The sequence below is a fragment of the Anastrepha ludens genome, chromosome 5 (genome assembly GCF_028408465.1).
Source record: "Anastrepha ludens isolate Willacy chromosome 5, idAnaLude1.1, whole genome shotgun sequence".
Classification (NCBI taxonomy): Eukaryota; Metazoa; Arthropoda; class Insecta; order Diptera; family Tephritidae; genus Anastrepha; species Anastrepha ludens.
Window position 1 is genome coordinate 50474632 of NC_071501.1, and position 25833 is coordinate 50500464.

Consider the following 25833-nt stretch of genomic DNA (forward strand, 5'->3'; position numbering starts at 1 on the left):
AACCAGTTTGTAACGTCGATTAAAATCGCTTTCTTTTGAACTTCTGAAAAGAGGTGCAGAAAAAGCAAAGTGCAGCTAATAGAAAAATGCAATTGTGTTTACATTTTTGTTGGGATGCGAGGTTTGGTTAATTTGCATAAAGTACGCGGTTATGTCTTTGTCACCAATATAAAAAAATAAGCCCAAGTAAAATTATAATAGGTGATTAAATTTAACAAAATGATTAAATATAAATAACTTAATTTTATAGTAAAATAATAATATATAAAATAAAATAAAGTAAAATAAAAGTGAAATATTGAGTATGGGAATAAGTTTCCGTCCTTTCTTAGCCAAAGTTACGAATTACATATTTAAACAATTAAATGACACATGATATTATGTGAAGTATGTGTCATACGAAGCTACAACCTTACTTCATCTTTCAGGCAGCAATCGAATCCCTCTGACGAAAAATTCGGTTTCTTTTGACTTGATCCATTCATTGAGTCAGTTGGCGACGCTCTCGTAAGAAGTGGACCGCTCTTCAATAAGGGCTGACTGCATTGATCGGAACAGATGGAAACCCGAAGGTGCAATGTCTGGGGAATACGGAGATTTCCCAATTCAGTCCCTCTAAATATTTCTGGACCGATTTAGCAACGTGTGGCCTGACGTTGTCATGGAGCAAAATCAGTTTGTCAAGTCTACCGTCCCATTCGCCAGTGATGATTTTAGGTGGTTTAAGGAGTTCATAATAGATGACACCCTTCTGATCTTCTGATCCCACCAGATGCACAACATAACCTTTGAAACATGAATATTTTTTTTCGCTGTCGATGGAGCCTACCAGGTGAGGCTCCATCATTTTGGGGTTGTCATAATAGATCCATTTTTCGTCGCCAGTGACGATGCGATGCAGAACGTTCCCACGACAGTCGGTTCTACCTTACCAGGACGACCCGGATTTATATCCGGCCAAGGACTATCACTTCAGCAGCATTCCCCATATACATATGTATGAGGAATGTTTATGTTGCTACAACAGCAACAACATGCGATGCAGAAAACCTCTTCTTTTCTGCCGTTCAAGAAGCATCTCACCCAACGTCTCTCGATATCCCTCTCCTACAATTGATGTGGCACCCAGTTACCTGCTTTCTGGACCATTCCCATCGCGTGCAAATGTTTGCCGACGGTTGATTTGTCAAGATCCAACTTTTTAGACGAATCATCAAGGGTGCGACATGAGTCTTCATCCAATAATTGTTGTAGTTCAGTATGTTCGAATTTTTTCGGAGCCTCTGCGCGATCTTTATTACTTACGTCGAAATTGCTACTTTGGAAGCGTCGAAACCACTTTTTACAAATTGTATTTGACGGAGTGTGACTACCGTAAATATGGATCAATATACGACCGACAAATTTCATCTGCACTTCTCTTTAAAAGGTTATAATGAAGCATGACTTCCCGCAAATGCTGTTTTTTCGGGACGAAGGTAGACATTTTTGACATCATAAAAAAAAGGATCTTTACACTTCAAACGAATGTCAACTAGTGCAATCGAGACCTCACATATACACCTTCAAATCACCAGTATATTACTAGAGCGAACACAGAAATAGTATCAGCAGCGACACCTCTTTTACGAGGGCGGAAACTTATTCCCATACCCAATAAGACGACATAAAATAAACTAATATATATACAAAATAAAATTATAAAAGCATAAAAGTAAGATAAACAAAAAATATAATAACATATAGTGAAATTAAATTAAGTTAAATAAGTTTCAAATAAAAAAATATAAATCAAAATAAAAGTTGCTAAAAGGAAATAACTGAAAAAAAGGCAAACAAAAATAAGGTAAACAATAACATATAGTAGAATAACAATAAAACAAAATGAAAAAATTAATACAAATAATAGGACCATGAATAAGTTCGTGCGGTTTTTTTTCGAAATTTGAAACTTTATTGACGTAAAATGGTTACAAATTTAATATTCAAAATATTGTCCATCGCTTACTACTACTTTTTCCCATCTTTCTGGCAATTCACGGATTCCCTTTGTGAAAAATTCGGTCGGTTTTGCCGCAATCCACGAATCGATCCATTTTTTGACTTCATCGTAATTACGGAAGTGCTGGTCAGCCAGGCCATGTTGCATCGATCGGAAGAGATAGTAATCGGATGGCGCAAGGTCTGGACTATACGGCGGGTGGGGTAGGACATCCCATTTGAGCGTTTCTAAGTATGTTTTGACCACTTGTGCAACATGTGGCCGAGCATTGTCATGTTACAAAATAACTTTGTCGTGTCTATCGGCGTATTGCGGCCGTTTTTCTCGCAGTGCTCGGCTCAAACGCATCAATTGTCGTCGGTAGACATCCCCCGTAATCGTTTCATTCGGTTTCAGTAGCTCATAATACACAACACCCAGCTGGTCCCACCAGATACACAGCATAACCTTCAGGCCATGAATATTCTGCGCCGACGTCGATGTTGAAGCATGGCCAGGGTATCCATACGTTGCCCGACGTTTTGGATTGTCGTAATGGACCCACTTTTCATCGCCAGTCACAATTCGATGCAAAAAACCCTTTCTTTTGTGCCGTTGAAGCAGTTGTTCGCATGCCATAAAACGGCGTTCAACGTCTCTTGGCTTCAATTCATACGGCACCCAATGGCCTACCTTTCGGATCATTCCCATGGCTTTTAAACGTTTGGAAATGGTTGATTGATCAACTCCCAAAGTTTTTGCAACCTCTTCTTGCGTTTGAGCCGGATCTTGATCGAGCAATTCCTCCAATTCGGTATCCATGAACTTTGGCGGCGCACCCTCGCGTTCTTCGTCTTCCAAGCCAAAATCACCACTTTTAAAGCGTGCAAACCACTTCTGGCACGTTCGCTCAGATAGAGCATGCTCACCATAAACTTCCACCAAGATACGATGACTTTCGGCTGCTTTTTTCTTCATATTAAAATAATGAAGAAGAATTCCCCGCAAAAACACATTATTTGGCACGAAATTCGACATTTTCAAGTGTGGTAAAAATATTGTTGTTTACGCTTCAAATAAAAAACTTATACTGACGTTTGTGCCTTACGACAGTAGCTCTCCAATGAATGTTTGGAAATGTGGATCGATGGAATAATAATCAAGTTACGCCATCTGTTGTAAAACCGTAACGAACTTATTCATAGTCCTATTAAAAAAAATAAATTCAAATAAAATAAAATAATATGTAGGTATATTTTGAAACATTTTGCAAAGCTCAACAAATTTCTACCCTAAACAAAAAACAATGAGAATGTCTGTTAGTTAAAAGTTATTCAAATTTAATTTAAAGTAAGAAAATATTTATAAGCTTATCACACATTGCAATTTTTTATGGTATTTATAATATAATATTATGTATCTTATCGCCTTCATCTTTGTTTCCCAGGGCAGATCGTATTATATTTTTTATCTTACAGAGCTTTCTCTATTATCTGTAGTTAGTTTCGGTCAAGCAATCTGACTCAGCTTAATTCACAACTGAGCACCTAGTCACTTTCTAAGCGCTGGCTTTTATTTTTTTGTAGTGGGTGAGACGGCCTTAAAATGCTTTCGCACTTACAGCGGATACTCCCTTTCCGGAACTACCTTGCATTTCTTCAGGAAGACCCAGAACGATGTCCATTAAATGGACCAATACTATTCACCCACCTCTGGGTCTATCATATTTGTAGCTACAGGCTCGTCTTCTAATGTCTCAGTGCCGTCATACCAGTGGTATGTGTGGCATGCTCTCAGGTTCCTCTCACATGGGCGTATGTACCTATGTTACACGCTATCGAGGTTTCTTTTGCATCTGCAGCAAAGAATATGTTGCGGTAATATTATACCGTCTTTTGCTGTCGTGAGCACATGACTCGACCGTCTGTTATTTGTCGTCAGTTCGTCCACCTCCTATCTAGAGCGAATTTGTTTTTCTCTGCGTTTTGCGCTGCCACTCCGCGCGTTGCAGGTGCAGCATTATCCTCTTTGGCCGGCTTTAATATTGTCCTAAGTGGGTATACTTTTCTTCTTGCCCGGAGCTTTTACAATGCTCCTTTTCTACTTAGTTAACTATGACTATGGAGGGACCTACAGTTTTAAGCCGACTCCGAACATCAGATGGTATGAGGAACTTCTTTTAATGATAGAAATACACTCGGGCTTTTGCCTTGGCCCTCCGATGGGCGATCGCTATTAGAAAAAACGTGTTCTATCATTTGGTGTTTCATGTACGGAGATTCGAGCCTGGGCTCTTACAAAAGGCAGTCACCTTGACGTAAAGGTCATCCGATGAATCTTACGGAGGGTTCTAGAGAAATGTTCTACCGAATGAGCCATATTCTCCAAAGCAGCCGCCGAGTATAAAAAGGAAGTTTTTTGATAACTTCGATTTATTTAGTTCGGCGAGTTGTAACTCAGCATCTCTGCAGACCACGTTTTACCATAAGATGCATCTCTAAAAGTATTTGAGTCGATAACTGAAAAAGTCATCCGACCAAAGACTGCCACTCCACCAGCATTCCCCCCATATATATACATAAATATATGCTGCTACAGCAACGACAACAGAAAATGTCATGGGCCTACCGTTAGATGAGTTAGACGATGACAATCGGTACCTACACCGCACTGGCAGGGCCTAGTAAACTACTACAACAACAAGAAGAAAGCCCGTATTTGGTATCAATATTTTAGCCAGTGGTTAAACTTTTTATTTGTTTGTTGTTATTTTTAGTAAGAGTTTCCGGGAGCTTTTTAAGTTCGCAGTATTCACAATGATGAACAACCTGCTATCATTGTAAGTTTGGACGATTGTGTACATCATTGTTTATTTAATTTAAAAAAATAGGTTTTTTGTCTTGAAACAATGCCCATCACGTTTTGTAGCTCACTTGGTTCCCATCTTATCAGCTAAACTTACCATGATTAATTCGCATAAGCTTTATTGTGTTTTGTATTAGACTGTTATCAAAAGAAAATGTCAAGTATCAAAAACGTTTTGTAGCACACAGTTTTCAATCGCATGACCGCAATGTTTTAATGACTATAAATTTGTATTGCTCATTTCAACTTTTTCTTTTTATTTTGTAGTCTGATAAGGTGTTGATAAAAATCTTTGCAATGAATTTTGTCTGAACCCGTCTACTTCAGGCGCTGAAAAAGTAACAATCAGCTACCCACATGTATATACGAGGGTTGTTGTTTATACTTCTGGCCTTGGTTAATTGCAGTTGTTGTTGTAGTAGCATAAATATTACCCACATCCGTATGTACGAGGAATGCTGCTGAAGTGACTGTCCTTGACTTGATATAAATCTGGGGCATTCCGGTAACTTAGAACCGACTGTCATGGGAACAGGATACTTCTAATGTTGTTCGCCGCTACCGGATATTCCCTTTGCAAATGCTGCCATATTTTACAATAAACGCACTCAGAACCTTTTGATGTATGAACCGTATTAGTAGTATTTACAGTGGATTTAAAACTTCATCTGGATAAGAAATGGAATTAAACCGTGGCCATTTTTTTCATTTCAAAGTGCTTCGAAAATCGGCTTAAACGAATGCGAAAGTGTATTGATCATCATGGAGAGGCCATTACTAGGTCACAAATATAAATAGCAATCCTCAGATATGTACAGTAAGTAGGCTAAATTCGGCCCGGCAGAACTTTCTATACGAGCGTATATTTTAATAAAATTCAATTTGAGCTAGCTTTTTATTTTTGGAATAAGCAATGGAAGTTAAAGCTTGTAACATCAGAGTGACTGAGGGAAATTTAGGCTTAGATTGCAAAAAGGAGGCGTGGCTCTTATCTGATCTCAATAATATAGAGATACATTGACTCACAGCTTATTTGATGCAGCCAAAAAAAAACTATTAAAATATCAAATATATTTTATGGTATTTCCATTACAGAAAAAAATCTTATATTTTTTTTATTGTTAAATAACATGTTTTATTTAATAACAAAAAATGTTTCTTCATTAGAAAGATATGGCAAATTAAAATAACTCAGTTACAGTTTTGAGGTCACAACTTAAATGGTGCACTGAATTAAAAGTGTTCAAAAAACATAAAAACATTAATATTTCGATTTTATGATTACGGCTAATACTTAGTAGAGTATCCCTTTTGATTCAGAACAGCTTCTAATCGGGAATTCATAGATTCTATAAGTTTTGCTGTATAATCGGAACTAATTTTATCTCATTCTTCCTGTAGTGCCCGTTTCAGATCAGAAGCATTAGAAATATTGTGGTTTCTTATTTAATTTTCCAGCACTGACCACAAATTCTCAATAACGTTGAGATTTGGACTCTGTGCAGATGTCTGTACTGCATGTGGGCAGTTCCAGATAAGCCAAGTTTTTACAATACTAGACATATGCTTGGAATCGTTGTCTTGGTAGAACCTAAATGCCCATTTTATCCGCACTTTGTACTAAATTACCTTTTAGCAGATCCAGATACATCTCTTTATTCATGTTTCCTTCGGTAAATGTTAAATTACCAATGCCTGAATAGCACATGCAACCCCATACCATCACACTGCCTCCGCCATGTTTAACTGTAGAGCGCAAATTACATGATTGAAGCGTGATGTTTGGTTTTCTCCAAACGCAGGCAAGACTTCCCATCAGACCTGAAGGGTTAAATTTGCTTTCATAAGCAAAAACAACGGACTTCCAGAACGAAATGTCTTTGTTCAAGTGTTGTCTGCAAAACTCTATTCTTTGTTTTGTTTTACGAGCATTAATCAACGGCTCATTTCGGGCAGTCCTTCCATGAAAATTTTCTTCGCGCAGAACTCTACGAACAGTTTCAGCGTTACAGATCTTGCCTAGGAATTTTGCGACTTCGTGCATTAATTTTGGAGCGCTTAAATCGGGGTTTTCTTTAACTTTGCGAACAATCCACCTCTTATCTTGCATGATTAAATATTTTATTTGGCGCAGATCTGCCCTTATCTTCTATCCTGTTTTCGTGGCGAAACCTTTCTATAATGTGCTGGACTGTTGAGGAACTAATAGCAACAAATTCTGCAAATTTTCGTTGGCTTTTGTCCTCTTTATAATGACGAATAACGTGAGGGCTGTGATCCCATTTTAACAAATTTAACTTTTTTCAACTTTTCTTTACAAAATTTTTCTGAAAATGACTTGGGACATTAAGCTGAACATTTTAATGCATTCTCAGAGAAAATATAAAATACACTGCATCATTTAAGCTGTGATCACATTTTGATGAGAAAACTATTTGTTTCTATATTTTTTCAGCAAGCTTTGTTTTTGTTATTGTTCTCTTGCAGTGGTAAACAGTACATACATATGTACATATCGTATACATTTTTGACGTGATAACGTCTTATAATTCGATTTAACAGGCTGCACGCACGAAAAAATGTGTCGTTACCTTGCTCATTAGTGTAACCTTGCTCATTAGTGTTACCTTGCTCATATGTCGTTACCTTGCTCATTGCCGTTACCTTGCTCATTTGTCGTTACCTTGCTCATTGCATTGAATGAACTGCAAGCGAAAGCGCGGAACGAACGACAAAACAAACAAAGCAAACGAACGGCAACGTTCGACATCTTGCTCTCTCCTACTTAAGTGAGCGTATATATGTATGTATATGCGCATATGTACATATATAAATTCACGTATTTGTATTTGCATATGCCTTCTTATTGATTATTATTAATTTGATTCACTTGAAGAATTTATAATAAAACCAAGTTTGTTAATAATACCTGTTGTTTTAATGTTATTATTATTATTTTTTTATTATATATGAAGGAAAAAATGTATGGTAATATTTACCATATACCTTATAAGATATGTTGTATACTAATATATGTATATAAACATGCATATACATATACAATTTCGCGCAATTTTCAAAAGGAACAAATCTATATGTAAAGATGCATACAAGTCATATGGACATATCAAATATACGAATCTATTCCGTACGCAAGCAAATGTAAGCTAATGTGCTTGAACTGCAAGCGAGAGCGCGGAACGAACGACAAAGAGCACAATCGGCCCCTGCGTTCGGCAACGTTCGACATCTGGCTCTGTCCTACTTGAGTGAGCATATATATGTATGTATATGCGCATTTGTATATAAATTCACATACTTGTATTTGCATATGCCTTCTTCCTGTGTGCATGGTAATGAACCATTTCTCTGTTGAGAATAGGACGATGATAGAAAAAGTAGGAAATGAAAGGGAGTGTTTCGAATGTAAAGTGTCTTGAAAAAGGCAAATCGATGATGTTGCCTCTTAGTGTTGTTGACTTATTAACGTCTGATGCACAATCGAAATTGAAGATATCTTTCATGAATTTGATAAATGTTTCGTAATTTTTCACGTTTTTGTAAATGTAACTTGACCTATTCCATTGCGATTCCATTTACCTCCTTCTCTATATCCATACAAAATATCTATCAAACAAATAAAATTAAAATTTTGTTTTGAAAATTGCAACCATTCCATCAATATTTTCTTATGACGTTGTCACGTTAAACTATCGTCAGTAAACCGACTTTACAGACAACCTCTTTTTTTTGTTTATTAAATTTATTAGACATCGAGACATTTTCTTATTTCTAAAAAAAGTATTACCTGCATCAAATAAGCTGTGAGTTACTGTACATGTGCCATATTTGGGCGATTTTATCAAAAAATGGGAGCGGTAACGCCCATTTTCGAAATTTTACATGCGCCGTATTTCTTGTTTTGTGTTCATCATTTGTACCAAATTTGAGTAAATATGCATGATTTATAACAGAAATATCTCGTTTTCTTCATTTTTGGAAACTATCGTTATACGGGAGCTGGGTCTGATTATTGACCGATTTCGCCCATTTTCAATGCCAACCTACCTTGGACAAAGAGTAAAATGTGTACACAGTTTCACTGAAATATATTATTTTTGCTTGAGTTATCGTGCGGACGGACAGCAGGCGTGGCAAAATCGACTATTCTCATCATTCTGAGCATTTCGGTATATACATACATATATAAATATGTCTATATCTTTCTCGATTCCTTTATGCTGTTACATACAACCATTATGTAAACAAAATTATAACACCCTGTTCACAAGTGCAAGGGTATAATACAGTTGTACGCACATTCGCTGGCTGGTGGCATAAATTTGTCATTGTTAAAGCATACAAAATAATACATAACACATACAAATTATCCATAGAATCACGGTTCGTTAATTATTCAGTAAATATTTTCACAGAGCGACGACACGCCAAAACTAACAGTGCCAGATTGGACAAGTTACTTTTGTTGCTGGTGCCTTGGAATAAGTGAGACATATTTCATTTGATTACGCGTAGATAAGTGGGTAGGTATGCCTGTGTGTAGGTACATGTGTTCGTATTTTGATAAAGCTGAGCAAAAATTTAATAACGCTGCCGCATTCTTCACCCAAATATGTGGAATAATCGTAAGTGTGAGAGACATGAGAGATGAGAGATTTAAGTTTTGCTACTCAAAAGATTATTTTTACTTGGTAGCGAACAAAATTCTTTGGTAAAATGGGGTTTATCAACATACCATCATAATTGAATCACGAGAATATTTATCAATAAAATCAAATGTGTAGTTTTTATTCAAAAATTACTTTAGTTCAAAATTTGTTTTATCAACGCTAATCAATATTTACGCTGATTTTTCAAAACACAGGTGGTGCATTCTGACGAAGCCCACCAATAGGTATAGTTTCACCGATTATGCCTTGCAAAAGCTTTGTTGTATGAGCTGTGTTCAGACAGCAACATAATCTCAAATTTCGCGGGCAACGTTCATTCGATTTTCGAAACGATGTTTAAAGAGCAAAGGCTACACCCATGTCGTACAACTATTTCGCTTTCAATGAATTTGACAGAATCGCTGTGTGTGTGACGTCACATTTGTGCAATTTATTCGTATGTTGTTTGTATAATTCCCTTTCGCATTCTGTTTGCATTTTCTCGCGCGTAACTGCAGCAGTGTGACGTCACGCATCTCTGATGAGTGCAACCTTGTATAGGGTTATCTAGTAAGAGGTTTTATTTGAAATATTCAAAGAAAAATGTTATTTTTTAATATAAATTATCGGATGTTTATTTCACCATAAAGAGTAAGGTATGCCGTTAACAGTGGAAAATAACATGAGGCATTTGACCTCCACGACCACGCTTACAGGATAATATCCTTTTCATGAAATTTTCTATAACCGAATTGCAATGTGGCTACCCTATGTCCTCGATAGCCTCACGAATTCCATCTTAGAGGTCTGGAATCGACCCTGGACTGTTGGCGTAGACCTTCTCTTTCACATGGCACCAAAGAAAAAAGTCACAAGGTGTTAAATCACAAGATCTCCGTGGCCAATTGTGATCACCTCTTCGAGAGATAACACAGTCCGGAAACTTTTCCCATAAAAGATCAATGGCTTCGTTGCTTGGGTGGCGCGAAGCGCCGTCTTAAAGAAATGTTGTTCAGATCAATACCATACAATTCGGCCATAAAAATCGTTAATTATCTCTCCTGTTGCTAACACCTGTTATTGGAAAACCCTTTATTATATCATTCTAGCATTTTCGTTTTGTTTTCTTGGTATAACTGTCCAAAATATATGTTTACAGTTTCAGCTATGTATAATATGTATAATATATGGATATATGATTTTTAGGATGTATTTTGGTGTGTTCAAAAAATTTCAACCACCGTACCACTGGACTTAGCGCCGGGCGACTTTGTTCCCAAAGCAGCAAATGATTATGAAAAAGCGAAGATTTGTTGGCGCAAGTGTATTATATCTGAGGGGAATTACTTTGATAAATAAATAAATAAATATTTTTATGGAACTCACTTCGTCGTATAAAAATAAGAGGTTTTCCACGGACACGCCCATATGTTGTTTTAAAATACAACATATCAAAATTTAGATTCCTTCAGGTTTCACCATTTTTACTCAAAATGCGCCTCTTAACCCTTTCCCGCACATGGTATTTCAGTTTTGATTCCATTTTATTTCCAAATTAAGTAGTAAAAAATATTCAAAATGTTTTAATCTATCAAATATATATGAAGCTATAAGAAAACGCCAAGAAATTGTATATGATTTAACGACAGGATAAGCTCCAGTGGCATCACAATGGACCTGCGAAAGGTCTAAGTGTGTCTTATGACAACCACCCTACCTACCTACCTACCTACGACATTTCAAAATAACCTCACTTTTTTTGCAAGTGGGTGAAAAAACGGAATTGAAATTCGAGTGATTTATTTTCGAAAAACGATAGCTGAGACAAAAAACAAATATTTCGATACACTCATCTTTCTCGGCGGATAATAATTTATCCGCTCTCCAACTGCTTTCTATACTTTACAACTAGTTTTTAAATATAATTACGTACAAAAAAACAATATATAAAACTTGTTCGTTATTTTTCTTTTGATATGTCTTATCGATAATTAAATGAAGCTGTTTCCACCGTGACAATTTTTTTTTATATTTTTATTAATTAATGCAGTAAAGGGTTAAAAATTATATGTGACAACCGACAAATGACAAATGTTCACCATGAGCACTTCTACAAGTAAAATCGGCAGAACAATCGACTAATGAATGGATAATTGTTGAGAACGTCGAGATATCAATGTTGAAGCTTGTTCAACAAGACCGCCCTACAGCAGCAATATTCTCAACAAAAGACATAGTTACGAGTATTGGTCTGCAAATCCTCTTTCTATTTTCGACAGAACCGTTTCTTGAAATTTTTTTTACCAACCCTCGACTTGTCGACTCATTCGTACGATTATTGTCGCTAAAAACTTACGAATTTGCGATATGTTGCTCTTAAAGATTGACCATTTTCATAATAATTTTCAATAATTTCAACGCGTTGTTCTGTCGTGCAAAAATGTACATCTGTCTACTTGACAAATGTCAAAGATGACCTAAAAAAGGTTGCTTGGTTAAGTGGCGGTTCATCCAGAATCCAATCCGCACCATTTTGTTGCCACATCCTCGTTACCAATTTGTTTACAGCAACAATATATCTAGTCTGTGCGGTGTAAGACTCTTATTATGTTAGGTTGTTGACATCTGTCAGATAAAAAAGTTACCATCTAAGAATTCTCTACTGGCGTCTAGAAGTGGAAGAATATACATAAACTAAAAGTAATTAAAGAACTGATTTTTATTTATTTAATTTTTTAATTATTATATCCGTGCGCACTGGAGAACCAAGGTATCAGAACTTTATTCACATAACGGTTATTTGTAACAGCCTAACGGAATCGAAATGAAAAATATTATATTCAGAATGGCCAATGAACCACATCAAAACGGTGCTTTAGCGCTACTTGGGGAGTGCCAGAGTGGTATTTCAACCATTTCACCTACCTACCAATGAACCAACTTAGCCAAGTCGGTATGTCTGATAATCGTTATATCGCTAAAGAATAAGCATTTATGCAAATATAATAAAATAGTAATGCCAGTCATGCATCCCAACATACTCTACGTACTCTCGTATATGTACATATTTTGTAGCGTATTTTCTCGAAAACTAATGCCGACTCTCCTTCGACTCGATTATATGGCATACAGCAGCCGAGTTTGCCTGAGACTCATAGCACTTTACCGCTTGATTCTTAAAGTTAAAATACCTGGACTACGCATGCATATGTATGAGTATTAAATACGCTTGTGTGGATCTACTGAGCGAACTGATTTCTACGCCTTCTCAGTGGTAAACAAAACAAATATGTTTGTGTTGTTGATTTCAGATTGATATATTTAGTTCATATTTTGATAACTTTTTACTTGGTTAGTATTAAACGGGCTTTGGATGGTAATCAGCCCCGCATAGGTGAACAACGGACGATTATTGAAAGCAATACTTTTTTTTTTAGTTTTGTGTGCAAAATATATAACACTAATCGGAGAATAAAAGTCTCGCCTAGTGATAACCGAATTGTTTGGAAAATTTTCTCAGGAAACCACAAGCGTCAAAATGCAGCTGAACGAATACTATTTCGAAGGTATAGAAATTAAAAAATATTTTATAATATCGATAAGTAAATAATTATAAAACGTAGATTTGTGTGTATGTAAGTATGTAAATATACATACATATATATATGGTGATAATTGATGTACCTTCATATGTTTATATATATTAGTTGGCTTAATATAAATATAAGAACCTTTTCTAATATTTTTGTTACTTAAAAAGTGAAGGTAAAAATGTGTAAAAGGTAAAGATATTTCACTTTTTTCGTTCGGTTCAAAACAAGAAAAAGATGCAAGCGTTTTAAAAACGTATCCATACATTTATTATCACTTTATGCTTTCTTTTTTTCTTTAAAAATTAAAGTATTAACGGAAAAGAGATCTAATCAAATGGCTGCTTCAGTCTGGGAGCTTTAAGAAAAATTAATGCTTTTCAGAATTCAGTTAAAATTATAACAAATTTCAAAATAACACACTTGCCTTGCCATATCATGTATAAATTTGTAGACGAGTTTTAATGGTTCAAATGCAAGTTACTTTTGTGTTCCGATACTGGCAGCTCTTTTGTGTTGTTTTGATACTGGCAGCTCTTTCCCGGTGTTCGATTTAGTGTAGAGGAATTTTAAGCAAAGTATTACTACATATTATAAAACAAAGTCGCTTTTTCTGTCCCTATGTGCCCTTATACGCTTAAATCTTTAAAACTACGCAACGGATTTTGATGCGGTTTTTTTTAAAGATAGATTGATTGAAGAGGAAGGTTTATATCTATATAATGTGAAGAAATATATAAAGGGGGCGTGGCAATCGGTCAAAATGTGGCAAAAAAACAAAATTTTTTTGTTTTCACGGCCATAAATCATAAACGAATCAACCAATTAAAATGAAACTTTCTTGAAGTTTAACTTTGAAATATTTACTTTCGTTCTGCATCAAAAAAAATAATTGATTTATTTGTTATTTAACCAAAATTGTTTAAACAAAAGCAGCTCTTTTTCCAAAAAAAGCTGTTTGTGTGTGTGTTCGCTGTCAACCGAATGAAGCAACAGGCGTTAAGCGATAATCTCACCACACCTCATTAATGTTGAATTACATCGTATGGTGACGTATGTATGCATGTATTTACAAATCGCTCGCATTATTTCATTTCGGACATATGTACATATGTATCTATGTATGTACTGAATTCCATGTAATTATATGTACATACAATTTTACAGCGAAATAAACGCTATTTCCAGGTTCTATATTAGTAAATCGCACATAATTAAAATGCAGTTTTTGAATAGTTTTTATTGATTCGGAGCGCGTTTAGTTTGCTATCAATTCCATACAATAACATTTTTTGTCATTTACTTTTTACGACAACTAATAGCTTATTTTCGAAGCGATTTCAACAAATGGGTACAACATTAATCCTTATCCAATTAAATACCTTAAATACATTGTTGTTTTCATATAGATCTATGTATATGGCTCTTTACAGCATATAATTAAAAACAATATTTTTCAAGATATTACAACAGTAATTAGTAATTGAGATCTACCGGAAAAATTGCGTTAGCTGTTGCGTCATCCGGCATTGCCGCTACTCTTTTGGAAAGAGTCTTTTGGAAAGTGGCCGAACCACACACTCTACAATGAAGCACCCGCTGAAAATCGCCACCGATGATGATAACAGCGTCTGTAGTGTTTCTAGACAGAGCAATACAGGAAAATTGATGCGTGACTGCTCATTAATAGTCTGGGACGAAGCTACCATGTCAAACAAGACGTCTGTGGAAGCACTGGATAGGACAATGCGCGATTTGCGCAACAAAAATGCACCTATGGGTGGATGTACAATTCTGTTCTCAGAAGATTTCCGTCAAATCCTACCAGTTGTGACTCGAGGAACACGTGCTGACGAAATAAATGCGTCGCTAAAAAGATCCCACCTTTAGTCGTATGTCAATAAATTAGAGCTTAAAACTAATATGAGGATTTCGTCATCTTCACGTGAGAACAGGCTATTTCCAGAGATGCTGCTAAAAGTTGGCAATGGAGAATTAACACAAAGTGAGGGAAGGATTAACCTAGAAAACCTTTGTGTTTTGATAGACAACATCCAAGAGTTAGTCAACAATGTCTATCCAGACATTGATAACATAAGTTATCAGACAATATCTTGGTTTAAAGAAAGAGCTATTCTGTCACCAACTAACGAACAAGTAGATAAAGTAAATAACTTGATTATTTCAAAGATTGATGCGCCGACGAAAATATACTACTCGGTCGATACTGTTCTCGATTTGGAAGAAGCTGTTCAATTTCCTACAGAATTTCTAAATTCTTTGAAACCGTCTGGACTCCCTCCTCACAAAATGGAGCTGAAAATAGGTTGTCCTGTTATTTTATTAAGAAACCTAAGTCCACCTAAACTTTGCAATGGCACGCGTTTGATGGTAAAATCACTGAAAACTTTCATAATAGAGTGCACAATACTCACAGGATGTGGTACCGGAGAAGATGTATTGATTCCCCGAATCCCTCTGATACCATCGGATCTACCATTCCAATTTAAACGCTTACAATTTCCGGTAAAGACATCTTTTGCAATGACCATTAATAAATCTCAGGGTCAAACCTTCAACGTTGCAGGCTTAGATTTGAGTGTTGACTGTTTTTCACATGGCCAACTGTATGTCGCTCTTTCAAGAGTAACCTCTAGAGAAAACATGTTTGTATTGGCTCATGACAAGAAGGCTATGAACGTTGTATATAAAGACATTCTGTAATATAGTAATTGTTGTAAAAATAAAATAAATACATATGTAAAAATGCAAAAAGTTAATATGCAAAAATGTAGGGTATGAATTTAGATATCCCAAAGATAGCAGGAAATCTTCATGCTATAGAGAAAGGAGAATTGTTTTACTCCAAATTTAACGCGTGCGGGCCACGGGCAATAATGAATAAGCCAAAACTACTGGATCGATTTTAATCATTTTTTCAGTGAGTGACATAGGGTATATATTTTATACCCGTGCGAAGCTGGGCGGGTTGCTAGTAATATATATTATAATATAAGGCGGCCGCCGTAGCCGAGTGGGTTGGTGCGTGACTACCATTCGGAATTCACAGAGATAACGTAGGTTCGAATCTCGGTGAAACACCTAAATTAAGAAAATATTTTTCTAATAGCGGTCGCCCCTCGGCTGGCAATGGCAAACCTCCGAGTGTAGTTCTGCCATGAAAAAGCTCCTCATAAAAATATCTGCCATTCGGAGTCGGCTTGAAACTGTAGGTCCCTCCATTTGAGGAACAACATCAAGACGCACGCCACAAATAGGTGGAGAAGCTCGACCAAACACTCAGAAAAGGTGTACGCGCCAATTATATATATATATATATATATATAATATAATTATATAATTGTATTATAAAGGGTTTTCCAATAAGAGGTGTTATTTTGATATTCAAAGAAAAATGTTATTTTTTAATATAAATGATCGGATGTTTACTTCATTACAAAGAGGAAGGTATGCCGTTAATAGTAGAAATATCATCAGGCAAATGACCACCACGACCACGCTTACAGGACAATATCCTTTTCATGAAATTTTCCATAACCGAATTGCAAAGTGGCTGCCCTATGTCCTCGATAGCCTCACGAATTCCATCTTTAAGGCCTTGAATCGACCCTTCTCTTTCACGTGGCCTCAAAGAAAAAACTCACAAAGTGTTAAATCACAAGATCTCGGTGGCCAATTGTGATAATCTCTTCGAGAGATAACACAGTCTGGAAAATTTTCGCGTACAAGATCAATGGTTTCGTTGCTTGTGTGGCACGTAGCGCCGTCTTGTTGAAAATAAACGTTGTCCTGATCAATACTACCCAATTCCGGGCATAAAAAATCGTTAATCATCTCTCGATAGCGCAATCCATTCACCGATAACACCTGTTATTGGCAAACCCTATGAAATCATTCCCATGGTAGCCGGTTCTACGTTACCGGAATGACTCGGGTTTTTCCCGACCAAGGGCTGCCGCCCCAGTAAACTAGTCCTGTCTAGTGAACAGTCTAAAAAAAAAAAAATAATAGTATGTATAAAGGCGGAGATGTTCGGGAGTGATTCCTGCACAACTCTTGTAACTCCCAACATTCCGGAAGTAATAGTTTTGCAATTATTTGCCTTCAAAATGCCTTCAGCAACTTCACTATAGTTTGGCGATTGTATTATATTTTTTTCTATACTTCACTTAAATTCATGAAATATACTTGCATGCACACGTGCTTTTACTTATTTTTATACTTTACAAATGCCTTTATCAGTATCATCACTTTTCAATTTCAAACGACAATAACAATTCATTGGAATTAACAGCAATACTGTGTTGCCGGATGCCTGCAAATGAAAATTAAAATAAGAACAAAAGTGAAGTATTTCATTTCAGTGTTGATGATGGGGATGAGGGCTATTGTACCTCTATCTACAAACATATATATAACGTTTTAATGTATGAGGGTAATTTGTTTAAAGTGTAGCCGAAGACTGTCTGCATTCCCATGGCAGCCGGTTCTACGTTACCGAAATGACTCGGGTTTTTTCCGACCAAGGGATGCCGCCTTAGTATACTAGCCCTGTCTAGTGTACCGTATCCCACCCCCAATCTCTCGTCACAGGAGCAATCCTTTGCAGCACGTTTACTCCAAAAACTTCTCTTCAGGGCTGGCGTTGAACCCAACCCTGGACCAGAGGTATCTGCCACAAACGGCTCCAGCCGAGCTCCACCTCGGTTAGATTCAATAAGTGCAACGGGTGGTGCCATCTTAAGACCTGTTCAGGCCTTAAGACTCACAGGGAGTGGTCCACAAGGTATGTGGCCACGTGTTGCTCCCGCCATCAGGCGGCTCCTGCTTCAACGGCGATACTGTTCTCAGTGCCGGTACGTCAAACTGTCGCCACCAACAATATCTCAACGGTAAGGAGACCTCAGGCCCAAAACAACTCCCTTATTTACCCACACCCTCCTGCGCCTATCCCGGTGCGGAGGACCAAGAGCTGCTGGTTTGTCCCCGCACTGCTCCGTGTGTCAGACCAACTTTCGAAGGTGCTCTGGCCTGCGTACCACCCGCGAGGGGACACGCGACTTCGTTGCCCCCTGCTGCAGAGCCACAACAACTTTTGCGGAACGCACAGCAGGACCAACGCAGACAACACCACGCGTCCCTCACCCCACAAGTTACGATCACACTACCGCGAAGTTTTAAATTCTTACAACTGAACTGCAACGGACTTACGAGTAAGATTGACGTGATAGTCGACTTCATGAGCCGACATGGTATCAAGATAGCTGCGGTCCAAGATACAAAACTGCACGCTAGCTCCTCCCTGATCACCAGGGACGGCTACAACGTGCACAGAAAGGATCGCGAGCGAGAGCACGGTGGTGGCTTAGCGTTTATAGTCCACCATACAGTGCAGTATCGTCTCATCGATGAATTCATCGACCGCAGGGACAACACCTTAGAATGCCAAGGGATAGCTGTCCGGTCAGGCGATGCCGAGCTCGAAATTTATAAGGGTGTGAAAACCGATAGGTAGTAGGTGACTTTAATGCGCATCACGATCTTTGGCATTCAAGCCTGCCAAATGATCTTAGGGGACAGCTATTTGCAGAGCAGATAGGCGATTCGACATTCAGCACTGTAAACGACGACGCCCCCACTAGGGTAGTGGGCAATTGCAGCAGCTCGCCTGGCATCACAATTGCTAGCGCAGGTCTGATAAATAGTATAACCTGGCGACCTATGCTATCGCTTGCACTAGACCACTTGCTCATTATCATCTCGATCGAGAAACCTGCCGAATTTGTTTCCGCGGATCATCGGTCATACATCAACTTTAACAAAGCTGATTAGACCAGATTCGCGGAATTTACTGAAGACATCTTCGCAGCTCTCCCCATTCTCACCGATGTGCAAGGAGGCGAACGCACATTCCGCAAGGTGGTCACAGCCACAACGAGCGTGATCTCCTGCACCAGGCCGATCTAGGGGATCCTCGGATAAAGGATCTCAATTCTGAGATTCGGTAACTGGTAACCCGATATAAGCGGACTAAATGGGAAGAGCATCTGAAGTCCTCCAACTTCAGCTCTGGTGCACCGTAAGGTCCCTGTCGAACCCGACGAAGCACAACGACAAGGTGGATATCACCTTCAACGGTTGTGCTTCGTCGGTTACTTTTTCAAATTGTAACTTGACAGCTCTTTATAAATATGTTTTTTCATCGTTTCTCGACAGTGGGTTTCAAAAGTGTGGCCACTCGCCTGTAGCTGTCATATTTAGTAGCAAATCGTTATTCGAAAACGAAAACGAATAACATGAAACACAAAACGAATGATGTAGAATCCAAAGTGCTCCTCAATTTATTTTTTCACCATACCTAACGGCCGGGTATCTATATATTCCCTCGTTTCCAAGACAGTCGGTTCTACGTCACCGGAACGACCCGGATTTATATCCAGTCAAGGATTTTTTAGTGTGAAGTGTCACCTTGACAAGGGCCATAAACTTTAAATTGTTAGATCGATACTTTACGAGATATCGATCACTACAGACATCTACTGAGAAAATAATGGATTTATGATAATATATATTTAAAACCACCAGTATTAAAGATTTTATGTATTTCTAACTCCTAATCCTTAATAAAATTAAATTTATAATTTTTAGCTTTCATTATGGCACATCTTGATTTAAATTGAAAAATATTTTTGTTTTTTAATCTCAAAATAAAAAATTAGTACATTCTTCACTCTAATCTCATAGCTAAACAAACTCTTCATTGCTATTTAATAAACAAATATTTAACAATTTCATTCATAAGTCTCAATAAATCAACTCTACTTTACCTCTCTTTTCTCCAACACAGAGACTGACAAGATGCAAGGTGTGAAGCGTGTGGTGGTATTCTGCATACTGATCGTCATACTGCCCGCCACACTGATAATCATACCCCTCTACCTACGCCGCACAGTCTTCGCAGACGTTGTTTATCCCGTCGCCGAGTCAGACATCATTGAGATACGCGACGGCTTATCATCGATCTTCTGTCAGCAACATTCACTACGCATGAATTCAAACTTCAACGCATTTCAATTGCGCAGCAAACCCGAAGTTTCCACAAATCGTAAACATATACGTCTAAAGAAGTCAATGACGTTGCCCGACGATACGCTAGAGTATTGGGGCTTCTATCTGCTAAAGGGTGCCAGAGTGCATCTAAAGTTTTGCTCACGCTATGACGGCTCGCGTATCCTGGTAGTAAAGGGACAACGCAATTTAAACACCTGCGGACTGCTTGATCACAATCAAAATAAATTAGGCGCAAATTTTGCGCAGGGTCACGAACAGGTGAAAGTCTTCTTCGAGGATATTAAGGAAATGGCAGACGTTGTGCCAGTGGACGAGGCTACTGCTGATAAGAAGCCAGTCGATATTAATATGGAGGAGGAAAATCATGGTGCTGAGGATTCTAGTGAAGATGCAGAAGAGGAGTCATTTCAGCGCGCTAAGGTTGCAGCACACATGGCAGCCGCAGCGGCGCTGGTGATGCCACCGCAACTTGCAAGTAATATAACAACTATACCTACGTTAAAACCAGCAAAAATACGTGGAAAGAAGTTGAAAAAAGGCTCGATAAGTTCAATGCGCAATCGCCGATTACCTTCAAGTGCCCCCATGCATGCCACAACGCACACACCGGCAAAGAGCTCAGCGGGAGCATCAAATGAAAGTAAGGATAGATATCGTCGACGCAGAAGTCATTCGAATGTCGCTGCTACAGCAGATACGTCACACTTGAAACAAAAACACCAGGTGGCGGAACATCGGAAACAAGAAGTCTATGATCAATTGTACAAGCGACGGCGGACAAAACGTGAGCATGTCTACGATCGTAAATACAGTCATGGCGGCAATGCTGTTAATTTTACCATCACTGATGAATCGAACTCGGTTTCAAGCTTTGAAACTGGACTTTTTAACTGCTACAATGGTGCCATATTACTAGCCGAAGGATTCCCACCCTCAGCGAAATGCGTCAATGCGCATTTCCTAGAGAATGGGTCCCATCGCATGCTCTCTAAGCATGAAATAAACGAAGATGGTTACTACTATTATATTTTTTATAGTGACAACGATCTGGTGCGCAATGACATTCACGCCATTTTCGATATTTACAAACCAACCTTTCAATACTCCAACTTGAGCGATTTGACGGGTTGTGTGAATGCGACGAATTGCACGTTTCCCATTGGATTTCTTTCCGATGAAATTGTAGTAGTGGAAGTGCCCACGCGTGATGGCATCGAGCATGAAGAGGACGACATCACTTACCTAATCTCAACGTGTCATCCGCGCACGGCAGTCTACGCGATTTTTCCTATTGCGGTGCTAATATTAATATTGAGTTGTTCATTTTTATAGAAGAGACGAGGGGCAACCAACTGGCCCAAAACATATTCGAACGGGTGACGCTTAAACTTAATTTAGCTAATTTTTTTTGTAAATTATAAAACATAAACGTAAAATAATGATAGAAGAGTACACTTGAATTAAAATAAATAATTTTATACAAATCGAAAAATATGGAATGTAATAAGTCATCATTAGATTGAAGGCTTATCTACACATCGGCCATATGAGTGCGCAAAATGCATTGATGAATTCGAGAGAACAAAAACAAATAAATAAGTATGTCGTAAAAAATCATAGATTTAAATTGACTGTATTTTTCGAACAATTTTTAAAATAGTTTTTAAAATGTGTGCATTGTATTTTTTAACTAATTTTATACTTATGCATATAATTGTAACTGTATGTTTGGAGGAACACAGATAATAATTATATTAGTGATGCGGCGTTTCGCTTTATGTATAAAAACAATAATGTGTTTTAATGGTTTTGGAAATTAAGTTTACACATACATGTACATACCTGTATGTATTCATGATATTCATTTAGCCATCCAGCCAAGCATTACAGCTTTTTGTCACAATTTTTTTCTAACCATGAAACATTTTTTATTGTCAGTGCTAGTTTTCATTGCTCTAATTACCAACAATTCTTTTAGCAAAAAGTGGCTTGATTTATGTTTAAATTAAAATTAAACGCACACAATAGCACGGAAAATATTCTATCATCAAAAAGAACTCAACCGTCACGACCACTGTTTTTTCCAAAAATCATTGCTTCTGCATTGTCCAATTTAGTCATTATTAGTTTTCTCTACACAGTTTTTTCTACACCGCCGTCTAAAGGTAAATAAAAAATAGTGCTGAGTATTTATATTTACGAGTATATATGTATGTATACAGCCTGTTTAATATCGTTATAAAAAGGAAAAAATTAAAAAAAATTTTTTTCGCAATAAGCGTTGTGCAATTTGTTAGTTTTGTGAGAAGTTTAGAAAGCGTGAGTTGCTTTTACAAAACGATATCCGGCTATGAAAAACGATTTGAAGCAATGAAAAACGATTTGGGAAATGTATCAGACCAGCCCATAAGTTCGTGCGTTTTTTAAAGGGGGTTTTAAAACTAATAAAAAAGATGTTCCAAGTATTTATTAATCAATAATATATTTTCCTTCATTACTTACAATGTCTTCCCAACGGTTAGGCAAATTTTTAATTCCCTGCTCCAAAAAAATGTTTGTTCTTGGAGCCAAAATACGCTTCGATATCCCTTTTTATAGCTTCTTTTGAGTAGTTCTTGTTACACACATGGGATTGAAGTCCACGGAAAAGGTGATAATCACAAGGTGCAGTATCCGTAGAGTATGGTGGATGCGGCATTAGCTCCCATCCGAGCTCGTTCAGCTTGCCTAATGTTCGCCTTGTGGTATGAGGTCTTGCGTTGTCGTGGTGAAACAAAACTTTGCGTCTATTCACTAAAGACTGTCGGTTTTTGTTAAGTGCCTCATTCAGGTTTGATAGCTGATGGGAATAATAATCAGCAGTTATCGTCTGGTTTGGTTCCAGAAATTCATAATAAACAATACCGGCCATATCCCACCAAATAGACAGGAGAATCTTCTTGGGGTGAAGGTCATCTCTAGGGGTCAGTTCTGGTGCTTCATATTTGTCTAACCATTGGCGTTTGCGAACAGGATTATTGTAAAGGACAAAAAACTTTCATTTTCAAGCCGTTGCAGCAGCTGAGAACACACATTCTCTCTCTGCTTAAGGTTGACAACGGAAAGTCTATGCGGAACTCATTTTCCCAGCTTTGAAACCTTTTCCGAACTGAACCAGGTGCCTGTGAACTGTTCCATGCGATGAATTTAACCTCTGAGCTATCATATCGACTGTCCAATTTGGCTCAGCTTCCACGAGTTCGAACAAGGCGTCGTAGTTCAGGACGACCAGCGCCCGGGGCATCCTCCACGCCGCAGTTACCACTTCGGAATTTTGAAAACCACTTTTGCGCAGTCCTTACACTTACGGTATCCTCTCCGTGAACAGTGTTTATTTCTGCCGCAGCAGTTGTTGCATTTTTACCACTTTTATAAAAAAAAGCAAAATATGCCTCTTATACGCGTTCGAAGATTCCATTCTATTTTTTAACAACACTGCTTCTATCCGCCATTAAAATCACTTGTTGAATGCACAATATATCAAAGAAAATATAAATACATAGTTCCGTTATATTCCGCGAATAGTTTTTTGTGTGCAAAAATCGTACAAAAGTAAAATTATGGGTAAAATACGCACGAACTTATGGACTGACCTGATATGTATCGCAAATAAATGGGTGCAGCCGAATAATGAAGTTGAAAACGTTGACGAATTCCCATAAAAAATACCTCTCCAAACCAAATTCAAGTTACATTATTGATTTGTTTGTGACAAAGCCAATAATGCAACCAAAGACACGCTTCGAGGACTTCACGAGAAGACCTCAAATTGTCCATTGAGTCCATTGAGAAAACCGCTGCTCTCCTTATTACACATTCAAAAAGGACTTACAGAGGCTAAGGCAAATACAGAACGTAATTGGCCAAACGCAATATTCACGGATAAATTTTCTTTTTTGGCGCATAGTTGCATACGTCGGTCACTTCAACGAACTTTTAAGCATCCACTTCAGGTTCATGTTTCGGGCTGCTTCTCCGAAAAAGGATTTGGCGGTTTGTTTGTGTTTACCCTCAATTTGAATGCAGTTTTGATGAATAAAATGTACCAAAAAACATTATTACTGTCAGCTGTGAAGATATTTGGAAGAACTAGCCAGGCTTGGACAAGAAGACAACGATCTCAAGCCTCGAAGCCGAAGATGTGTAGAGTGCAAACAATAAAAGAGGATTGAGATGTTGGATTGGTTGTTGTTGTTGTTGTAGCAGCATAAACATCTCCCATACATACATATGGGGAATGCTGCTGAAGTGACAGTCCTTGGCCGGATATAAATCCGGGTCGTTTCGGTAACGTAGAACCGACTGTCGTTGAAACGATGTTGAATTGGTCTTCACAGTCGCCGGAAAATATTTGGGCAATAGTTAAGCAAAAACTCAAAGGAAGACAAATATGGACGGCCAAACAGCTATCAAGGCAATTTCGGCTGATTTGGAGCCGATTAACTTTAAAACTGGAGCGGAAATTAACGCAGAGTATGACTCGAAGATGTGAAGTCATTATAACTAATGGTGGTGACTATCATTTTATTGATTATATTGCGTATAATAAATATTGTAAGCCCATACAATGAATGGAATAAGTCAAATAGTTAGTAAGTTATGGTGGTATTGCTGCTATTAGACAGAAACATAATAATAATGTGCCAAAGAGAGCTCAGTGAGCCAAACATGTAAAAATTTGATTTGCGAGAAATTTGTTGTCTTCGTTGTCTTAAGGATTATTTTTTTTTATGTTTTACTCAAAGCTTTAAATTGCAAGGCATTAATAATCCCCGCCTAAATTGTTGAGCCCATTACTCAGTAGACTCAGAAATGTAACATTGGATAAGGTTGGCCAGAGAGAAAGAAAAGTTAGGTGAGTTCGTTTAAGTGGGAATGAGCAAAGATTGGTATCGTGTAGAACTTTTTTATTGAGATTAAATTAGTAACATTATTCTTATTTAATTCCGTACAATCTTTAAATCGAATTAGGTTGAAGCTACCCATTATTGATTTTAAGTGCAATAAACTCGGTAGATTGCCCCTGTATGAGCTTCGCATTTTTCTACTTCCTGCTGCTGGAGTGACAGTCCAGTACATCCATTTGTATTTTCACCTCAATTCGATGTAAGTGAACCGTTATAAGATGTTTGAGTTTGCATTTCCTTGCAAATGCTATGATGAACGTTACGTTGAACCCCACCTTAATACACTCGCACCAGCATGGTTTCCGAAGAGTGCACAGCACCACCACGGCACTCACCGTCATTAACATCCAGGTAAGCCGGGCCTCAACCAAAACCACCCCTGCAAGAGGACTGTCCTAGTAGCGTTGAATCTAAAAAAGACTTTTGATACAGTCAGCCACGCCACGCTACTAGATGACATTTTACAGTCGACACTCCCGCCAGGGCTGAAGAGGTGGACCGTGAACTACCTGAGTGGTCGTCATTCGTCGGTGATATTTCGAGACCAAACATCTAAACAGAGGAAAATAAAGCAGGGCGTAGCGCAGGGAGGTGTCCTTTCACCCTTGCTTTTCAACTTCTATATCTCGAAACTCGCCCAGCCACCAGAGGGAGTCTCCCTGGTCTCCTACGCCGACGACTGCACGATA

General features: G+C 37.8%; 1 protein-coding gene across 6 annotated transcripts in view; it reads left to right on the forward strand.

Annotated features, from left to right (window-relative positions):
* The window catches only part of LOC128863277 (uncharacterized), a 37755-nt gene extending 15769 nt beyond the window's left edge, over positions 1-21986 (forward strand). For 5 of the 6 annotated variants that reach the window (XM_054102373.1, XM_054102378.1, XM_054102375.1 and 2 more), the window contains one exon: positions 19975-21986. In XM_054102373.1, coding sequence (XP_053958348.1) covers positions 19975-21530 — 1556 coding nt within the window. In that variant the 3' untranslated portion in view covers positions 21531-21986. Of the gene's footprint in view, positions 1-12892; positions 13083-19974 lie in introns of those variants that run through there. The other variant, XM_054102374.1, reaches the window with a different exon arrangement.
* Positions 21987-25833: the final 3847 nt, after the last annotated feature.